Source organism: Aquila chrysaetos, chromosome 1 (assembly GCF_900496995.4).
Source record: "Aquila chrysaetos chrysaetos chromosome 1, bAquChr1.4, whole genome shotgun sequence".
Lineage (NCBI taxonomy): Eukaryota > Metazoa > Chordata > Aves > Accipitriformes > Accipitridae > Aquila > Aquila chrysaetos.
This window is the reverse complement of record NC_044004.1, coordinates 27,449,837-27,472,404: the sequence shown is the minus strand read 5'-3', so window position 1 is coordinate 27,472,404 and position 22,568 is coordinate 27,449,837. Positions and strand designations below refer to the sequence as shown.

The 22,568-nt window shown below is 34.2% G+C and overlaps 1 protein-coding gene across 8 annotated transcripts in view; it reads left to right on the top strand.

Annotated features, from left to right (window-relative positions):
- The window catches only part of ATP8A1 (ATPase phospholipid transporting 8A1), a 128,450-nt gene that overhangs the window by 24,866 nt on the left and 81,016 nt on the right, over positions 1–22,568 (top strand). For 4 of the 8 annotated variants that reach the window (XM_030011099.2, XM_030011061.2, XM_030011081.1 and 1 more), the window contains exons 6-15: positions 586–626; positions 1,510–1,583; positions 6,161–6,230; positions 6,868–6,995; positions 11,431–11,542; positions 12,446–12,611; positions 15,032–15,159; positions 16,859–16,936; positions 19,439–19,527; positions 21,348–21,392. In XM_030011099.2, the coding sequence (XP_029866959.1) occupies positions 586–626; positions 1,510–1,583; positions 6,161–6,230; positions 6,868–6,995; positions 11,431–11,542; positions 12,446–12,611; positions 15,032–15,159; positions 16,859–16,936; positions 19,439–19,527; positions 21,348–21,392 (931 nt within the window). Of the gene's footprint in view, positions 1–585; positions 627–1,509; positions 1,584–4,204; positions 4,279–5,445; positions 5,509–6,160; positions 6,231–6,867; positions 6,996–11,430; positions 11,543–12,445; positions 12,612–15,031; positions 15,160–16,858; positions 16,937–19,438; positions 19,528–21,347; positions 21,393–22,568 lie in introns of those variants that run through there. The other 4 variants (XM_030011071.2, XM_030011089.2, XM_030011117.1 and 1 more) reach the window with 4 other exon arrangements.

Here is a 22,568-nt window from a genome sequence, read left to right as displayed (position 1 = left end):
TATACTAAATCTTACACTAAATGGCATGGGTCAGTTTGAGGGATTTCCAATATATTTACACAGATGACTGCAATGATGTTGAAGTTCTCTGACATACCAGTAACAGTAAGAACAGCTGAAACCTAAGAAGCTGCTGGTGACTTTTTATGAATCTTTTCTGTATGAACCTCATCAATATTTGAGCTGACGAAAAAAATTCTTGAATTGATTTCTGCCCCACCCCCCTCCTCCCCAATTTCATAACTTTTTGACTTTGGAACTTTTTATTCCAATTGCCAATTTATTTTAAAACACCACATTATCACACAATCTATATCAGGTTTAACTGATTCTCAAACCCTGTAAAATGTTGTGATTGACTTTGTAATAAGATTCTATGGCACAAAAAACTGTTATACAGAATGTGTGCTGTATAATTGAAATGCTTGACCTGAATTTATAGAAACAAGGCATGCTCTAAAATGTATAAATAAGCTGTGTCTGTATGGCTTTTCATAAGGAATCTAACACATACCTGTATATTGCTGTTAGATTGTACAACTGGAAAATTCTCTTTCTTTTTTTTTTTTTTTTTTTTTTTTTCAGTACTGCGAAACGGTGCGTGGGAGATTGTCCACTGGGAAAAGGTGTGTGTTTATGTTGATGACTTCTAGAGCATAATACAGATTTAATACTTGCTTTATTTCTCCAAATAATCGTCATTGATAAGAATTAACTGGTAGGATGGGAAATGTATAATCGTTTGTATTTTATTTTTTGTTTGTTAATACTTGTCTCTTAAAATGTACTTTTAAGTCAAGTCAGTTTTGATGGCATGAGTCGGGCAAAACTGCTGTTAATGGTGGGCTTTAAGTTCAGTGAAAAATAATATGACTTGGGAATATTCACATATTGCAAAATTATTCAGTTCCTTAGTATTATTTGGTGTGCCAAGGCAGAAACTTCTTTCTGGAAACTAGTTACTTTGTGTGTTTGCTGAGCTTCTTTGGCTTAAACCATTAGAACTTTAAAGACTGTTACACGGTAGTTAAGAAGGGACTGTTAAAGGTAACTCTCAAGGACTAAATGTTATGCTGTCCATCTAGTCCCTTAATTTTCTTGGTTTCCATACCTGAAAGCTTAAACAAAACTTGACCCACAGTAATTTGGAGGCAAGGTTCAGATGAAATTGATTTATACCATTGGAGAAGCAAGGATAAGGTATATAGCGTGATGCAACAGAACTGTGATCTTAGGGGAAATTAATTTCTTCTTTAACTCAACTTCAGTCTTCCAATAAAATATTTTACAACAACTAGCAAAAGTAAAGAACTGCATAGAGAAGGTCAGGGCCTATTGAAGAATAGATTTCCAAAGAATTCTAGTGACCTTTGAGACCTAGTCTTCTCCAAGTCTGTGAGTTTCTAACAGTCTTTCTAGCAAATTCAGCAGGTAAATATTTACTGTGCTTAAAACAAAGGGATAACATATTTGTTTGAGACCATTAACCAATTCCCAGTTTTCTTTCAGGTAGATGTTGGAGATATAGTTATAATAAAAGGCAAAGAGTATATACCTGCTGACACTGTACTGCTCTCATCAAGGTAGAGATGCCCACTGATGCTTATAGTGTAGAGGCTGGTTTCTCTACCCTGCATTTATTTATTTATTTATTTGTGATTGCTCCAAGGAAATAAGGAATAAACAAAAATGCTGCTGTTCTGAAGTGTAGTCTTTTGTTCATTCAGACATTTATCATTTCAGGCAGGGTTTCTTTAAACTGTGACAATTAAAGTTTTAAAATTATACTGGCATTCAATTTACCCCTAAGAAAAATTCAGCATGTTATTTTGTTGTTGAGTATAGTACAAAAAAGGCTGATTCTCTGTCTAAAAATTGGACCTCAACTGCCATATTTAAACAGGTTGGCTTTTTGATACATACCTAACAAATTGCATCCTATAAATTAATTAAATTTGCTACATTACAGGGAACAGAAATTTTTTTTAATTGATATACTTACCAGTTTGACAGTTGAATCAGGAAAAAAAAGTGAACTTGATGTGAGCCATCAAATTAGCACTGTCTTTGAGCTGAACATTCACTTTATTACCTGATATATATATATATTATGAATAATTTCAGCACTGAATGCAATACTTAATTTATAGCATGTAATGCTGTGACTTTTTTTACTTGGACAATCAGAGGTTGTTTATCATCATTTCCTTGGACAGTTTTATTTAAGAAATCCACATATTAAGTGGAAGATGCACATTTTTTCAACATCTCTTTGATCAGGTCAATAGACAACATATTCTAAGAATTGTTTTAAATTAAGATTATTTAAATATGATCAATTGTATCTTCATTTATTACTGTATGTTTACAATGCAATTTCCATATTTTTTTTCTGGCACAAGCGGAAGCATTATTGTAATGTGTATGATTATGGAGTAGGTATAAACTCTCTATGATCCCACTGAAGTTGATGAATCCACATATATGTACAGTTAATAAGGTCAGGATCTTACGCATTTTTGTGACAGCCTGTGGTATAGACTAGTACCTTGTTTGTTCCATCTTCCATTGTATGTCAAAATTAAGTATAGCTGTATCTAAAACACTTCTATTAAATTATTATCAAGTGTAAAGTAGTTGCCAGATAATACTGTAAATTTTCGCCACAGTCTGTCTTCAGTACTAATATTTGTCATAACTTCAGATGTTTTTATGTTGAGTATCCTCTATAAACCTTTTACTTCTGCACTTTGAGAAGCATTTATAAATTTTATTGGTGCTTCTCCACCAGGATCTTCATAGGCAATACACCATGCAGCAAGAACATTTGTTCTGTTGGCCTGATAATAGCTTCTGTCATGCTAACCCTAGTGTTCTGCAAGTGAAACAGATTACATCCTCTCAGAGCAGCTTCTTTATTATCTTCCTGAGTAAGCTCCTAAATTTGAGTCTTTCCCTAGATGTCTTCACTGTTTTTCCTTTTTGGATTTGGAGGACGCTTGCGTCACAGTGTTCTGCAGTTGTAGTTTACATACAGAAAAATACCAGTTGCCTGCAAAGCCTTTTTTCCAAGCCTTGTCCCCCCTGAAGGAATCCTACATCACATGTTGACAAACTGAACTAATAGTTAGCTGCTGCTAGACTTGTTGGGACTGTTACCTCTTTGTTTAACCTCACTTTACGGCCCTTGTCAGAACACGCTGTCCTAACTATGACCATTACTCACCTTGAATTTTCCTGTCAGGTTTTCTTCTAGGGTCCAGTTTGCAAAGGGGACCCTTTGAATTCTGATTGCTTTTCTGGGCCCAGTTTGGGCCTTTCTTCCAGCTAAAACTTCCTTCTTAGTTGTAATACTAGGGTCCTGTTGCAGCCCTCCTTCCAGGAGAGAGCCCTGTGCTGCTACATTACCTCTAATTCTGCCTGCATAATGGCATGAATTCTTCTCCAGCTCTCATCTCCACGTGACCATGTATTCTCCAGGAAGACAGTCTTGCCAATTTTGCTTTCCAGGTTATTGATGCCCGGTTACATTTTAGGTTTCAACAGCAATAAGAGCCTGTGGGCCTGGTTTTAATTCAAACTAATAATAGTTGGTTCTTTTTACCAGCAATAGCAGTTTCTGGAGAATAAAAGGATCTTAATTATTTTAGGAAACTATAATCTCTTACAGTGAAAGGACACTAACCTCTGAGATTTAATTCCTTTTGGGTCTTGCTAGTTCAGTGTAAATTGAAATTCACAAAGCTGAAACAAAACATGATCGTTTTCAGCATGTCTACATAGAAGGGTTCTTGTCACCTGACTTTTCAGAAAAGTTGGTGGAAAATCTTTTGTTGTGGCTTTTATTTTTTTAATTAATCTATGGAGTGGGTAGAAACTTGGTCAGTTGAGAAACAGCTTTTTATTTTTACTGTACAATATCAATGGGTTCTGCAGCTTAAAATTGGTGCCTTACAGTAAAACAGTCCACTTGAGTAAAAATGAAAATATTCTAGCTCTTTTCTTCCTGACCTGATTAAAATAGATTTTGAAAAAATTGTCATCAGACGTTTTAATTAACATGTATTGTTTGTATAATAATTTCAAACTCTGTCTTTTTGTCTTTGTCCATTTGTTTGGGTTTGGTTCTGTTTTTGGTTTTGTTTTTTTTTTTTCCCTGTCACTTATTTTTCTGTTCTAATCATTTTCAAACTGGGATGTGTAGGTGGCAGTAGGGGAAGTAGTGAAAGTGACCAATGGGGAACATCTCCCAGCTGATCTCATCAGTCTGTCGTCAAGGTTAGAATAAACTAGTTGCACAGGATACGTGTATGTGGGTCCTCGTATACCAAATATGAAGAACACTGCCATGCTGGTAATCTTTGCTTTGCTGTTCACCTTTCCTCACCAAAACCCAGACATTTATAAAATTAGAAAGGGTTCGGTCAATAAAAGTACAAATTGTTAAAGTGTAAATACATGATAACACTCCAAGAAATGAAAATTTGTTTCAGTCCTCTTTGTTTTTACACTATCCCCATGAATTTTATCAGACAAGTTGTCATTGAATAAACACACAGTAAAACACCAGGATAAATATATGTTTAATTCCTTAGAGCAAATTAAGAAGAACATACATGTGTATACCAACCCACTATTTTCAGCAAAGAATATAGCTTAATGTTGGTAGGACTGGTAGAGGACCCTCTGCACAAACTTGGATGTTGCACAATCTCTGCTGCATGCAATGGCAAAAGCAGCACTGTTCTTGTGTATCGTGACAAAATGCATGTTTCATAGACACGTCAGCTTTATGCTATTGTCTGCACTGTTACCGCACTTTGTTTTTCCCTAACAAATCAATGGGCCTGCCTTGATCTAACTGTAACTTACTTACTTTGGAGGTCGCTGCTGTCTGCTACAGTAATTACAATTAAGCATGTGTCTCACCTGAAACGTCACTGCTGCCTTAGTCCATTTTAAAAGTGCTTCACAAAAATATTGTTTGGTTTTTACTATTAACTAATAAAAATGCTAGAATTGTAATAATGTTTTATACAGGTGATTCCTTCCAAAAGATCTAAACAGAAGTTGTTTACATTTTTAGAAAAGTTTGCCAAAATGCTAGCCTGAAAGGAGTTTATGATAATGATTTTTTTTAATGCTTTTGCTTTACAAAAATGTTAGAATAACCTGCATAACTTTATCCTGCAAGCATTTTAAAACTAAGTTGCTTATCAGTAGCTACTGTTGCATTAAGAAAGCAAATTTTAAAAAACACTTGATGGTTGAATTTCATGCTAGAAAAAAAGGAAAATCTTAGAAGCTTTAAAGTGGTGTAGAGACTAAACATTTATTCTTTTAAGTTGTAAGGGATTTTTATGACTCCTCTCATCCTTTACAGGAATGAAACTTCTTTCTATTGTAGATACAAGTAGTAGGTGTTCTGTCCTTCATGTCCAGAAAATGGGAACTGAGTGGAGTAATTCAGAAATCCTGACCTGTTGTTTACCAACTACTTACAGAAAAGTAATTTTGTCCTTCTGTATCTCCGTTTCCCTAGTTAACACTTCTGTAATGGTTGTAATATGTTTTAAAATCTGAAAGTATTTTACAAAATACTGCTGTTACACATGAAAAAAATTGTATTGAAAAAATTAAATGCAATAAGCCTTTTATCAGTATATGTCAAATAGATGAACTATTCAAATACTAAATGCTCTGCATAAACTTAAAACTTTTAATTTATAAAAAAACTTCTTAAATTGCATAGAGGACAAATATATTTCAAAAACTGTATTATGTTATCCATAATTTAGACTTCTTTTTATTACAGAACCCTTTACAAGAAAACTTCCATGTCTAAACTACTGCTGCCTATAGTAGTAGGCGCTACAAGTGTACTACATTTGTGCCTGTATCTTCATCTCATGTGAAAACAAAGAAAACTTAACTATGTATAGCATTTTTAGCAGTGTTTCATCTAACTTGGGTAGGTTTTGGCAAACTTTTTTGAAAATGTAAAGTACTGTTGCTTTTACAGATATGGCTGTAAATTATTCTAGTTCTGAGGATTTGATAAGAAAAAAACCTGATTGGATAATTAGCTATTGAAAGATTACACAAAGTTCATGGATTTTGATATAATAATTGAAAACTAAGGAATTTTTTTTCTTGATAGTGAACCGCAAGCTATGTGCTACATCGAAACATCTAACTTAGATGGTGAGACAAACTTAAAAATTCGACAGGTAGGAATTTCATTTTTGAGAATATTGCTAATATTATTTTAATCTATTATTGCTTATAAAAACATACTTTATGATATTAATGGCCATTTTAGAAGACTGTGAAATTTTAATGGTTTGAATAAAAAGCTGTGGGTTATTGACATCATAAAAGTTTTTGTTCAATTAATTAAGCAGAATGAACGAATGGTTACTCTTAAGACATACCTTGCACTTTTGTTTTAGGGTTTTCCTTTGGGTAAATAGGTGGAAAGAGTTGTAGTTGGGTATTGGTTTTGGTTTTAGAGGATAGGTGAGGGAGAAGCCCTGCAGAAAGAAGCTGATAGTGCCAGTATTGTCCTTGAGGGGCAGGTAGGGAATAGCAGTTTTTGACTGAGTGTGCTGTCTCTGTGCAGGGACATTCTTGCTGAGTTATATGATGGGTTATGAACCTGTCTTCGTCATGATGTTTTAAGATACCAAGGTGACTTTCACTGTCTATAGCATCCAGCAGAGTGACAGCGAAGTGTAGCAGTCCCATTTTGTTCCCATAGGGATACTAGTTTTCTGGTTTTGCACTGTCAAATTTATAATACATAGATTTATATATTGGAAAGTGATTTTTTTTTTTAATGTCATGACAAACTAATTTTGTTTACAGGGATTGCCACTAACATCAGACATAAAGGACATAGAAAGCTTAATGAGACTTTCAGGCAGAATTGAATGCGAGAGCCCAAACCGACATCTCTATGACTTTGTTGGAAACATCAGACTGGATGGGCATGGGTATGTAAATCCAAGGAAGATCATCTCAGTAGATTCAATCTAACAGTAGATAGCTATATGTAGTTAAACTGCTCAAGTTAAAATACGAATAGTAAAGTCTTTATTCTGTTAAGACTAGAGAGGTAAAAATCTTTTCTGATATATTCCTTATTAGACTTTATTTTTTTAAAAAACACAAGGGGTAAAACCATACTTCTAATGTCTACAACTTGAGGTTTTTATACTAGTTGACCTTCATAAAGCAATAACTATTAATAATAGAAAGGAGTGCTAATCAAATTCTAATAGTTCTGGAATATGTACCTGGTAACTCACTTCTTAACAGGCAAGGAATGAGATGCTTAAGTTTCTATTATAGAAGCTGAATAGAAGTAGTTTCTTGTCTGTTTTTTTTATTGTTGTTTTCTTTTGTTTAAGTCTGGAGTGGAACTGAGTCCATCGCTTATATACTCAAATTCTTCTAATTTGGTAGCTGAAAGACATTTAATACCTTAGCTTAGTGAAAGTATGTTTCACTAAGAAAGTATGTTTCTGTAAAAATAGACAGCCTCAGTGCAATTACAACACACGTGCTTGTAAAACTGCTTCAAAAATTCGTAAAATACTTCAGTGCTTACCAGATATTGATACTTGGAGTTTTGTGTGGGTTTGAACCAATGTATTAGGAGTATGAAGTTCATTACTAGATCCAGAATTGTTGAGTCCTTCATTCCCAAAGATTTACAGGATTTGTTTTTTATTTGGTAGGCATTTATTTCTCCATATACAATATTATTCATGTTTGTGGTTTTAAAGTGATATATATAGGATTAAATAATTATTAAATACTTTTTTTTTTTTTTTAATATTCCATTCTTTATTTACTGATTTCTTACAGATGCATTCCGGGAGTTTTCAGTCGCAAGAGTGTGGATCTATTATAATTCCACTGTACTTGTCGTTAAGAAGAGAAAAACATTTACCTGTAATTCTTCTCTGAAGGTAATAGTTATAATAGATCCACACATTCATCCTTCCTCCCTGGCTAGAGAGAAAAACATATTCTTCTTTTTAATCTAATTATTTAATTGTAAAATTTGATTTTAAAATGAAACATTGAATGTGCTGATGGCCGTTATGCCTCAAGAACGTATAGGAGCACGCCATCTGCTGGTCAAGCAATTTGCCATTTGAGAAATTCAGTTTTGGAATATTTTGAATATAGTTCTGGTGCACTAGGATAGTTCCAAAAGTGTGGCTCTAATATAATATTTACCTTCAGTGAAAAAGAATTGCAGGTAAGTAACTCTTTTTGGATCCTGATCTTATTTCCAACCTGAAAAATCAGGGATGAGTTCTCTTTCTGCTTATATTAGAGGTAGCACAGGTTCATCTAACTGGTATTTATTTATCCAGATCTTTAAGACCTTCCTACCAGATTGTGTAGATCCAGAAGCTGTGATTTCCACTTTATCCACTACCATCTTAACATTTTTGCAAAGGCAGTGGAGGATACCGAGGATGTATCTTTCTTCTTTCCCTTTAGATAACTCACTGGAGTGCCATAAACATTGTATCTGGTTGACCTTTTCAGTCTTTTTCCCTTCATGGGAGAGCAACTCCAAAAAACAAAGGTTCTCTTTTTCTCTTTTGGATACTCAGTATTCAAGGAGATAGGACTCCGCTGACAGTTACTTTGCCTTTTGGCTAAATCTGTGGACTGAATGAGGCCAAAAAAGTTTTTGTGGTATCCTCATCTTTGGAGTATGGTAACTCTTATCTCCAGAGTTTGCAGCTCTTTGTTATGCTCATGAATATACAGACGCGTGTCACTTCGTTTGAGGCAATGAAGACAATTGGCTAGAGAAGGGAGAAAAGTTCTTTAGCCTGGATAAATTTGAAATTCGGATTAGACAATGGCTCAGAAAAAGGGTGAGCAAGTTAAAAACAACGGCAGATACTAGTTATCCAGACCTAAAGAAAATGTTTTCCGGAAGACATTCTTAAGAAAATTTTGGATAAGAGTGAAGTATGCTTGTTAAGAAAAACATTTTGATGTGTAAGCTTTCAAATGAGTTTTAGAAATTGTTAGCTCTTAATATACCCCATTGAGAACATCCCTTACCAAATACAACCCAAATACGTTGCTGAGGAGTCATTAGTATGTAGCATACAAGAAGAATCAGATGAGTTGGAGGAGTTTTGAGAAGGCTGAGGCCAGGAAATCGAGACTTCAGAGCTCATATCAAGTCAGTGCACCATCACGTCATTACAGAGTGGGATAAGATCACAGTGTTGAGGATAAGCATGACAGCTGGCAGATCGGGGCCTTTTATGTCCCTGGTTTTCTGTTTTCATCTCCTTGATATGTGCAGCAGTTCTGCTGGAGACAACTCCCACTGGCTGCAATTTCAATTCTTTTCCGATTGTCTTCCCAATAACAGACCCTTGAGGATAAATTCCTGCCCCAAGTTGGAGAAGCATATCTGTTTGAGAGCCAGTCTCCTGATGAAAAACAGAATCAAAGGATCCTGCAATGGAAAGGACTTTACTGCATATTCTTCACAGTTTTTAAGAGGGGAAAACAAAGAGGGAGGTCAGGAGGTGGCAGGAAGAGTCTTAGAACTCACCTGACTCTTCAAGGAGTACAGGAATTAGGAGTGGAAGGTTTTGACTTCTGCCTTCCTAGAGACTCTTGTGTTAGTAGAAGGGACAGAAAGTCTTTTGGCATTCCAGAGAAGGTCCATAGTTGAAAAGGTTTCCAACTTATCTGTGGGGAACTTAAAAGTAACTTTCTCTGGTTATATGCCTTTCATCTTCTGTGACATTCTTGTTCGTGTTAATAGACTGAAAATACCTAATTATTCTTGGAATGACATGTAATCCATTCTTTAACTGAAACGTCTATGTATTGTGCTGGTGGATCGTCCAAAAGTCTTAGAATGATTCTGATCCAGGAATGCAAATAAATAAATAAATAAATATAAGAGCAGAAGCAATCTTTGGTGGCAACAGGAGTCTATCTTAATGATTCTTTTGTAATTCAAACCTCAGCAGTTCCTTTCATACTAGAAAGGACATTTATTCTCTTAATTTTGCCATTATATGAACACACTTCAAATACAAGAGCAGTACAGTTCAGATTTAGAAAGTAAGTAAATCTCAGTATGTTTTATATTTCTGATTCCTTGTTTTGATGAAGTGCCCGCACCTGGAAATTATTTTCCGTGGCAATATCATTCAGCATTTCAGTTGCTGAAACGTACTTACTTGGTAGGCAGAATGATTACTTAAACAGTTAGTATGCTCTCTGCTAGTTTCCTAGAAAGTAAGTGGACTAAGTTGTAGTGGAGTGGTGTTCATTATTTGTTTGGGTTTTATGGAAAAGCACTCAAATATTTTTCCAGATCAAATATTTTTTTCTTGTTTCTGCAAATTAACATTGCCACTGTTAATTTTAAGGGGAGGAAGAAGGTCTTGTTTCCTTTTTACTTATAGTCTTTGAACTTAAAAGCTTTTTGTTTGAGAAGAGAGAAGGCGACATGACAAACCAGAAAAAATTATTACCTGAAACTTACTTGCTGAGGCTGACTTTATGCTCTTTGTGCTACCAAAAATGTTTCCAAATATCATGGCTTCCTCAGACTCTTTATAGCTTATGTATCAGAGATATAGTTGCTGTCATTAAGCAATTTATTTGTGATCTTCATAAAGTGTTGGTTTCAAACAACTGTAGAGATAATAGTTTTAGGTAAGAATGCCACTAGAGCCCATTGACAAGTCTGAACTGCTAGCTGGTACTTATAGAAAGAAAAGTGAAAAAATACGGTATTGTTTGTCCCAGGGAAAGAGTAATAATTATCTAAAACTTTTTATATTTTAAGAAAGACCTGAGCTACAGTATATGTGTAAAGTCAGCTGTCTGAATTTAAGACACTTAAATGTTTCCAACATCTTAAAAGGTTTTGTTGTGTTGTGAATTTTAAACAGTTAATGATGTTCATAAAGGATACTTATTTCACTGAAAGAGTGAATGAAGTTGAGAGTTCAGAAAATTATTTCACTTGAAAATTGCTTTGGAAGATCGGTTTTGTAAGAGTAGTCGAGTTTCAGCATATACTTAGAAAAAACTTCATAATCATAAATCAAAGGAAAATTAGCCTTTGTTAGTTTCAGTATGTTTGCTAAGTAGTACCATAGCTTTAGTGTCCATAGTCAAAATTAAGTGGTAAGTAATATTTTTGCAAACTTAAATTTTTGGACTTGCTTTAAACTGTCAAGTTTTTTTTCTTTCAACACTCCCCAAAAGTTAACTTTTAAAATTAGGTTCCTAGCATATTTACAATAATCACCTAAATTTTGAGAAATTATGTAATAAATTTTAACAACTGCTGCTTATGTTTATTCACTGACATTGATTGTTTTAATGTTAAAATATAAAACTCCTTCCTTCTAGTACTGTTCCATTGGGATCTGATCAGATTCTTCTACGAGGAGCTCAGTTGAGAAATACTCAGTGGGTTCATGGGATAGTTGTCTACACAGGACATGACACGAAACTTATGCAGGTTTGTCACTTGGATTTTCTCTAAATGACCTGCTTTGTTACCTAATAATGCTGCTACACAGCACAGAAAATCCTTTCAGAAAACGTGGCTAGAATTCAATATGGTAGTTAAAATGTCAGTAATAGAGCACCTTTGTTATGAATTAAAACCAATAAAAATAAAGCAATTTCTTGTTACTATTAGTCACTTAGCCACGGAGTATTTTTTCCACTAGTAAGCATATTTGTTGATTCTATATTTTAACTAATGTTTTGAAAACTGGTTTATTAGCAAGTTGGATCATTATAGTTTGCCTGTTCATCTTTTTTTATTTTTGACTGCTTCTAAAACTAATCTTGTGGAGCTTTCTTTAAAGTACAAAGGTAAGCATTCTTGTCAGAAAACAAAGTGAAAGTTTATTTATTTGCAAAATGAGGAAGGAAGAGAACCATTCTCAGACTATGAAATTACATTTCCTAGTGCTGTTTGAAATATCAAAATTGAGATGCATTTGTTGAGAAAACAGAATGCTTTTGGATTGGTCATGTGTGTCTCTTATTTATTACTTTTCTGATTTGTAAAACAGTTACTTGAAAAAGTTTGATTGTTTTTATTAGCAATTGTCTTCTACAGTACTGATAAGGTGTATGCACATTCATTTTTAATGTTTACTGTTAGTTGTTGCTGTTATGAGTGTTCTGTGTGATTGTTTAAACTGCTTGTAGCACAAATCTAAAGCTCTAATTCATGGATTTATAAACTGCTGCTTTTTTTTTTCTTTTGAGTGAAACAGTTATGTCATTTATGATAATGATATATTTGGGAGAATATTTAGAAAAGGATGCAGTAACATGTAATTTGAAAAGCAAGAACTGTGTGTACCTCTTCTAATACTTAACAACCACTGTTTTTTATGTCTTGCAGAATTCAACAAGTCCACCTCTTAAAATGTCTAATGTGGAACGAATTACGAATATTCAGATTTTGATTCTGTTCTGCATCCTTATTGCCATGTCTTTGATCTGCTCTATTGGTTCAGCTATATGGAATCGAAGGCATACTGGAAAAGATTGGTACCTTGATCTAAATTGTAAGATGTAAAATAATATATTCATATTTTGGTGTTCAGTTGTCTTTCATATTTGGAAAGGAGGATGATTACCATCCTTTACATAGTGTGTTTTTTATCAGTCTTTCTTTATTGGTTGTTGACTAAAGTCATTAGGCTAGGTATATCACAGCAAGAGTAAAATTTACCTTACTGTCCATCTGAGGCCTTGCTAAATTCAGGAAGGGGAGCTTTGTTGTTCGCCCCTACATCTTTCAGCCTCCACATCTCTGCAGCTCAGCAAGGTCTGTATCAGCATTCCACTGGCATAAACAGTCAGCTTCCTAGACATCAGACTAAAGCCATTTTCAGCTATTACTGATGGATTACATTTAAAGCTGCAGTGACTTTTCTGAATTTTTAAGCTCACTCGTCCCAGGAAATTGTGCTGTGGCTTTGTAATTTTTACTATACAGGGATCTAACTAATTACTGGCTGCCAACATCAGATCTTAGCAAACTGCTCCTAAAGAAGATAAAACAGGCACAAAATATCTCATCTAACATATTATACTGGGCAGCTGTTCTCACAGTGGATGCAAGGCAATGTGATGTTATGTGGGCCTTCACATGCAACATATTGACATAATTTGACCCTCAGTGAAGGAACTAGATTTAAAGGAAGTTTTCATAAATATTTGTTGTGGTCATTTATTCATGTTTTCAGAATTTCTTATGGTGGGCCTAGAGCCTTCTTTACTTAGGCAGTAGAGCAAGAACTAGGCTTTCTGCTCCTGAAACAGCAGAGTCTTGAGCACAAAGCTGCTGATTGTAGTCATCAAAGTAGGGATTATGGGGTGGTTTGGTCAGTTTTAAAAGAAAAATCTTAGAATTCTGATTTGAAAGCACTCTCCTAAAGTTTCTGTCAAACAAAACAGTTGTCAGAATTTATGATGAACTTTTGTTTATTGAGAACCTTGCTTCTCTTCTTTTTGATTCTGAGGAAGAAACTTTTTAAAAAAAAAAAAAGGGGGGGGGGGAGAAACTAACTTTCATATTTCCATCTTGAGGTGGAAAAAAGCAAAATCATTAATGGAATATTGACAATTTCCAGTAATACAAAAGGATGGCATTAGATGTGCTTCATCGTTTGTTATTTTTCATCTGATTCTTCTTTTCAGTGCATTTTTTCTTCTTTTCTGGGAAATGTAGAAGTTTTCACAATATGGTGGCTAGCACGGTAGTGAAGCAGCTCAGAAGCTTTTGGTTTTATTCCTGAAAAAAGAAACACGAAATAGTGGCCATTGATGTTTTGTGTGCTTTTCAAGTGATTAACCATGTCAGTTTATTTTCTCATATATGCCCCATGATTAAATGAAATTGTGTTGGATTTTGTAAGGTATGCCCTTTAAGGCTGCATTCAGCTCATAGTTGTTCTTGTACCAGGTACTTTCAATATGTAAGAAGCAATTTATTGCCCTTTCCCTTTAGTTATTTAAATTTTATGTGGTAGTGAAACAGGTTCCCAGCAGTGCCCCATCTTTCTGAATGCTGTTAGTATTTAGTTAGAACAATCTGTTGCCTGTAGATGAAAAAAAGTGGTAATGTTAACAAGAAATATCTGAATATTATTTTATGTACAGGTAGCAATAGGTATCAAACTTCATTTAATCTCAGTAGTCATTATTGAGAATATCAATGTCATGGTGAATGTTAGCTTTCTGGTCTTTTAGACTTGTATTTTGTTTGATGCTGGAATTGGTTTTAATGAAAGTATCCAAAACCTGCTCTCTTGGATGTTAGAGTAACACATTCCATAGGCAGTGGAAACCTGTCTATTTCCCATTCACATCCTCTCTGAGGTGCTACTACTAGAGTTATCTAAAATTTTAAAAGGAAAAAGTAGTATAAAACTGCTTGTTATATGCGTTACTATTCACATTTCCAGTTCTTTTAGAACTTTCGTTAAACTCTCTAATTTCATCTCACCTTTTCACATGGTGTAAATTTACCTTTTTCACAGTATTTTGCTGGGTTGGAGGGGGGAATAGGACGGTGTGAGGGTGGATAGAGAAAAAATTCATTCCACTCCACATTTCCCCCTTTAAAAATATAAAACTCTAAAATTTAGAGTTTAGAAATTGGTTGCTATAAATAGATATTCCCAGATTGTGATCTTAAAATGTAGCAAAAGAGGGAATGGCTGGTAAGTTTGCTTTTCAGAAATCGGACAAGATGGCAAAGATCTCTAAATTTGAACTCCACTTTATAATAGAGATCCTTAACTCTTATGAAGGTCATTTATAGGCAAGTGATACTGTAATTAATTCTCAAGTTTCTTCTTAGACACAGAACATTTAAAAAATCAGCAGTTAATGCAATACTCTGTACATACATACTTTTAAGTATGGTCTTAAATGGTTTTTTTATTTGCCCCTTCTTTTTTTTTTTTTTTTTTGGCAGATGGTGGAGCAAGCAACTTTGGGTTGAATTTCTTGACTTTTATCATTCTCTTCAATAATCTTATTCCAATCAGTTTGTTGGTTACGCTTGAAGTTGTTAAATTTATCCAGGCGTATTTCATAAATTGGGTAAATACTATTTTTACAATATGCATTGACTTCTAAAATCAAGTAGTTTACAAGTGAGTGAAATGATTGATTGCCTGTCTATGCGTACATTTTTTCCAAACTCCTTAATGCAAGTATGTAAGTATGCTGTTTATTTATTATTACTGGAATCTGAGAAGGTAGTAATAAATGGTTTTATTTAGTGCTTTTATATCTACACCAAATTGCTTTTTGGAACATGTTTTTATGTGGTTTGTACTTTCTCATTATAAATATTCAGGTATCAGTTTCATCCAGAATGATCAGAAGAAAGTCTTTTGCAATCCAGTGGAGTTTTGTCCAGTTTCATTTTTTCTTTCTAAGCATAGCCCATGTTTTGGATTTTTTGGTTTGCTGATTTTACCACCACCACCACAGTTTAATGGGGGGTTTTTTGTACAAAGCCAGTGTCTGTTAGTATTCTCTCTTACAAAGTATATAAAGACCATTTTGCCATCCTTTAATTTTTTTTTTCTTAATGGATTAATAATGGGGGGAAAGAAGGGTTTACTCTGTTTGGGGTGGGGCTGAAATATTCTCCTTAAAGCCATTTAAGTGCTTTTAGTAGCATGCCTTCAATTTTTCCATTTTTTCCAAATGTAGATTAATCATACCATTCTGAACTCTTTAATTTGATTCCTTGATCAAATGCATGAAATAGATTTGTGTGTGTGAGATATGATGTCATGCAGATGTAGATAAAACTGTATGTGGAGTAGCAGGTGAAGTGTGTGCTTTATTTTAAAAGTTAAATCTTTTTGTGAGCAGTCAGCTGGTTTTGATTTCTTCATTTCTTTTGTGCTATAGAACAAATTGTTGACAAATAAGAGAATGCAATGAAATTCTTCCTTTATGTTCTGTATTCTAAAATAAATATTTAACAAAGGCTCACCCATTTTGAATGTGTAGATTGGCAGCTATTTATACAACAAATCCAAAAGATGGTTTTTCTGTTCCCCCCCCATTTCACATCATGAGGGTTTAGTTGTCTTTAATTTATCTTATCCTTGACTCTGGACATTTATTATCTTAAACATTATCTTTGTGTGTGTGCATATCATATTGGTATAGAAAAGTTCATCATCTGCTGTACTACATTGCCATGCTTCACAATGTTTTAATCTTTTACTGTATTTAAAAATAAACTGATTTTTTAATTTTTTTGAACAAGTTAAAAAAACCCCACCCACACACAAAAAAACGCACCCACCACTTATAATATACCATACATTTACTGTGTACTTTTAAATTTATCTTCATGTTTTTATCTCAAGGTGTACTTATCTTGCTATTTAGAAATGACTGGTTATGCGTACAATATAAATAGATAAGACTGACCTCTCTTTAAGTGCTACAATGTAGTATTTCTGCTTGTTGCTAAATCTATTTTAGATGTATGGGTACAACAGTTTTTCAATAATACAGATCACTGGAAATAATCAGAGTAAAATCTCAAAGAATCATACAGATTTTTGTTTTAAAGAGGAAATTAATTTTTTCTGGGGACTCTTGGAAGTGATCTGATTGTGTCTCTGGCTTCCTATGTTGAAATAATCATAAGCAGATAACTTGTATTCATGTTCGGTCAGCTTTCTACACTTAGCTTTTCTATTTATGTACTAGATTTCTTGTAATAAGTTCTGGAAGACTAGGTTTGAAATATGTATACTTTTATTTGTAGGACATAGACATGCACTATGAACCTACAGACACTGCTGCAATGGCTCGTACTTCCAATCTCAATGAAGAGCTCGGACAGGTAGAAAAACATTACTGGTTCTAACTCTGTGTATTGAAATTATTCATGTTGGTTTACAATCTAAATTATTAATGTGAAGATTCATTTCAAAAAACTTATATTCTTGCCTTAGTCTTTGCTTATTTCTATTCTCTTAATTTTGTCAGATATTTTTAAAAACACTTTGCAGTATGTGGGAGTTAAATTTTTGAAACCAGTATTAAATGAACAAACACTCCCTTATGTATCAATGTGCGTGTGGTAATCACACACAGAAGGTTGAAGTGTATCATTAAAGTTACAAAATCGGAGGAATTTTGTGCATTAAGGCTGTCTGTGGCACAAAAATTTAGGCTTTGTATATATATTATGATAGTGTGCATCTTCAGTATGTCATTTTTTTCATACGCTCTGCCTTGCTCAGAAGAGACAGTGGGTATGCTCTAGGATTGAATCATGGTTGTATACATTCCCTCTTTTTTGCCACTGAAGATTGGAAGCAGTGAATGGAATGGGGGCTCATAACTAAATTGGACCCTGGAAATTTGGGCTTAATTCCTCATGTTGCTTTGGAATTCTCTTTTAATACTATAAAATCAGTTAGGTTTTTTATAAGAGATCACTTATTGTATGTTCTTCATTTTATGGAAGTATGACTTCGTAGAAGTGTGTCTGGGGCACAGGGCATGCTTCCAGAAGCAATACACGTTATATTTGCTGTTTCAGCCAACTGTATTTGCGGTCTTGCTTTAAAAACATGCTAAACGCTCTCTGTTACACTGACTGGTGATGGTAAACCGATTCTGTGGAAAAATTATTATGTGCTCATTTAATTGAACTGTTATACGCTCAAGAATGCATATTCTTGCATTTCCTAACCTAGAAGTTTTCTTAACTAATTTGTAAGTTTTATCACATAGGAATGTAAAAGTTGTTTTTAGCTTTCCAAGAACAATAAATAATAACATAATTTTAGCCATGTAGCGAACAAGTCTTTAGGGACTAATTCTTAAGAGATCTGCCTTTTGGGAAAACAGTACTTGCAGGTAAACATGCGTTGACATTGGTCTACATAGGGGAAGACAGGGCCTTTACCTACTGGGTTTAAGAATGTGCCAATAGCAGAAAATTTCATTCTCTCCCTGGCCTTAATGGGGAATATAGCTCCTCTAGTGGGGAAGAGACTCTGTTGAATCTTAGCTTTCCTTCTGTCTCATTTTACACTATCTATCTGTTTTTTCTCTCCCTGCAGTTAGTTTGTTATTCATGTTGCCAGACGCATTCCCTCTTTTTGACTTCAACAGTTCTTGTCTTCATTTCTTAAGTTTCTCATCAAAGTCTCCTTCACCACAAGATCTAATCAGACTGCTTGGGATCTCCACTTTCACTTTTTTGACAGATTCTTAATTTGAGCAGATTTTTGTAGGGAGACCAAAGGACTCTGCTAACAAAAAGAACAAGTGTCTTTTCTGAAGTACATGAGGGCTACACATAATGAAGAGGAGATTTCCCCCAAGAGATCTTCAGGTTTTAAGAAAGGCAAAACTTTGGTGTTGGGAAAAAAAAAGGTTGATTTTTAATTAGCTGCAATTCCTGCTTTCCCATTCTGCCCCCACAAAAAAAAAAATAGTTTGAGGCATTAACCTGTCATGAAAGATTTCTTCTAACTGCTGATTTGGCTAAGTCATAATCCCTCAGAAACAGAATCTTTAAATAGGAGATGCTGAGTGTATTTTACTGATACATATCCTTATTAGCTCTCTGTATAATGCAGTTAATTCCTAATTAAGAATACTGTGATTTCTTTTTTATGAGAAATAAATTTTAATGAATTACAGTTGAAGTTTACCTTTGACTAATAGAGCCTTTGTTTCATCACAGACCATTTCTTAATATGTTAACTTTTTTCTTAAGATTAGGTTTGAACTAAATTGAAATACATCACAGATACACGTATTTCAGCTTTAATTTTTAAAATACTTTAACTAGTAGTTTCTGGAGAGGAAGAGTTTATGATGGTGTGGAAATAGGAGAGCTGCAGTAGGTAGAAAGGAACGTATTTCTTCTATTCCTGCAACTTGGCATTCCTGAACTGTTGGGTTTTTAGTAATGTTTTGGCTTTTAAGAAGGTATTTCTGTCAAAAAGAGGGGTTTAGAAATGCATATAGATACTTTTCCTTTACCGTATTGCTTTCTGCCAGAAATTGAGTGTTTTACTAGCAAAGCCATTGGTCTTCGCTAGTTTCATGCATTTCAACAATATGTAGAGTGAGGGATAGTTAAGTATACCACCATGCACTGAAGCAAGCTTAAGCTTTCTGACATCTCTGTTGACTGGTATGTTTGTAAATGGGTATCAAAACTGTGCATCTGCCACATTTATGTACTGTATTTGTTTTTACAATAAACTATGAAGATTGCAGAACTGGTAAAAATATTTGGTGTGTTGATAGTCATGAATTGTACTAGATCTGTAAATAACTGCTGAATGTTAACGTATAATGAATTTTATCATTCATTTAGGTCAAATACATATTTTCTGATAAAACGGGTACACTGACTTGCAATGTCATGCAATTTAAGAAGTGTACTGTAGCAGGAGTTGCTTATGGGTAGGTATTTTTATATACTTCTCTTTGTGTGCCTTCCTTTTCCTCTGCCTGTGCATATGTACCCATGTATTAATACTACAGTTAAACTTAAGCCTGGCAATATCTACAAATAGGAGTCAGTTTGTGTGACTATGAAATCTTACTTACAAGAGGTATCATCACTTCAGTCATGACATCTCTTTTTGCAAAGGGGAACAAAAAGTTTAGCTACCAAAGGCTTACTGCTGTAACACAACTTCAGCATGCATGTTTTCTCTATCGCTCAGTCTGTTTACTGTTGTTACTAAAAAAGAAGTCTTCCCTCATACTTCCAAAGACTTGTGTCATTGTCCATGCTCATATTTTATGTAGGTACATGTTCTTGCACTAAATAATATGCAGGATGAACAAGAATTTGAATTACAGTACTGTAGCATGAACTACAGTACTGTAGGCACCATCCAAGTGGCTTTTATGAATACTGTTATAGTGACATAACTCCAAATATCAATGTTGCTATTAAGAAACCTCTCCAAGTAAATGTAAACAAAGCATTTTGCTGTTCTTTGTCAGCAGTTGCAGCCAACTCCTTCCACAGAGTTTGTAAGAGCCTTAAACTTCTAAGGCTGTTTACTTGAAAAAAATTTATTAGAGCAATAAATAGAGCAGAAGCACCTGCATTGTAAATGCCAGTGTGGCTTACGAGTATGTGAGATGCTGGACCTGGGCCCATCTCGGAGCATTCAGTAGCAAATAATTAGACACCTTTAGAACTGGGCAGAGATCAGACAGAGGTTGTGAAATTAAGTGTTGGGCTTGTGCTAAAGGTAATGATTTGGCTTTTGTGGCTTTATCATTAGAATCCTTTTGAAAATCCTAATTTTCAGGAGTCTAATCTAGGCTTTCCATTTTGAAAAAACTTAGATCCTTAATGCATTAACCATACTGATGATTTTTTTAATTCATTATTTTTAAAATCAGTATTTTATACTCGGTTCATTATATATCTTCATCTGAAGTCAGTGTATCACAAATTCTAAAATTTCTCCTTTATGAAACATAGGTGTGAATGTATTTTTTACAAAAAAAATCTGATTTTTTTCTTGCTATACTTTCCAGCTCCCATCCACCCCGTTTTGAAAAAGACAGACCAGTTTTCTGATTAACATCACTGTTTAGAAAGCAGAGTTTCTCTTTACAATGAATAGCCATTACAGCATCTCTCATAGCTACTCGGAGAAGAGAGTCACTCTGTCTGTTCTGTAGTGATGCAAATAAGAAGTTGGAAATGCAGAAAAGGGTCAAAGTGACTGTTCCATCTCCCATGCCTCTTCTTTCTAAGTGTGTTACAAATTGTGATATTCAAACCTGTGTCATCACAGGGCAGAGTCCTTCACGTGCTATGGCTAGCTTTGTTCATCAGCATTTTGTGAACTCAGCCAGGCAAGCTGCATTAGCGTGGCTTCAGATAATTAAAAAACTATCTTTTGTTTAATGAGAAACTGTAACAATGTATATATACGGAAATATAAACCAAGATTTGTAAAGAGGGCAAATGCCTTTATATCTGCTGTTGTAAGTTAGTAAGAAGACCAGCATTCAATTGAAAAAAAAAAAAAAGATCATTTATAGTTTTTGAAGCCTCAAAAGAAGCATTATATTTTTGCAAAATTTTATTGTTATCTAGGCACTAGCAAAATACTCAGTTGAGATACCTTTAAAGCTTTTTTTAGTAATTTAATTTCATTAACTAACTTCTTTTTTATACATGATCCAGTTTTTTAGCCTTTGTGATTCTTTTTCCTCTCCCTGTTTCTATTCTTTCCTTACTTCTTGTGCAGCCATTGCCCCGAGCCTGAGGATTATAGTGTTCCTTCAGATGATTGGTAAGCTCTAAAAATCATTTAGTATGTGGTATTTGTTGAAGATTCAAGCTTAAAACCAGTAAGCGAGATTTTTAGAAACAGATATTTTACTCAGAAGTTACTTCAGCTTCAAATTGATGCAGACCGACAGAGTCTTACACAAATTTATGCCATCGGACTTCTCCAGCATTAGGTTGTGTGTTCTAGAAGAGAATTGCTAATAGGGTTACTGAGGTATAGTACAGTTATTCTAATGACAGTCCTGTACAATTCAGAATTGCTTATTGGAGAGAAAGTTTTGTCATTTATTAAGGTAGTTGGTATGGTGGTAACTTTAATCATGCTTTTCTATTGTTACTTAGTAATAGGTTAGTAATAATCTCTAATATGTTTGAAAAAAGGTCCATATTTGAGAGTGAAAAATATGTAATAAGTTATTGTTAATATTTTACTTCCTACAGATAGTTTTAGAATATTAGCACTACCTAGTTCTTAACTGAAACTGATATTAAAGCACCCAAATACACTTGAGGCCAACATTAATCTCTTAATCTCTCAGGAAAGACTAATTCCTGGCTGCTTTTCTGCTGCCATGTGGATGATGCCTTGTACTTTTTCATCATACTTTCTTAAACTAAATATTTACAATACCATTCAAAATAAGCTCAGATAGATCGGGGAAAAAATGTCACTTACAGTCTCTAAATTATCACTATTGTATTTGTTGAAAGTGACAGAAAGGTATGTCACACAAAACTAATGTGTTTGTCGTCTTATGTTTAGAAAAGTTTGAGGGGAAAAAAACTTGCTTTGCTAGATTAGAATTAATAATTCTTTCTTTAGATTAAAAAAAACAAAACCTGAAAAGTACCCCCCACATACACATGAAAAGTGGCACACATGCACACCCCAAAATCCTGCCTGACCTGAATATCCTCGTTTGATGTAGCAGCAAGATGTTTCTTACAAAGATGTACAGGTGTGCTTAACTGCGCACAAGTGAGTGGTTTCATTAAAATAATGCAATGCTTAAATGAAATTAAGCATGCTTGCTTGTAAGGCATTTATGAAATAAGACTGGTTTTGACTCATACACATCAACATTTTTATAAGCAAATCTGAAATGGATAAAATTACGCCAGAGCAGTAGTTTAAAAAAAAAAAAAAAAAAGCACCTCCCTTTTATAAGCAATGAAC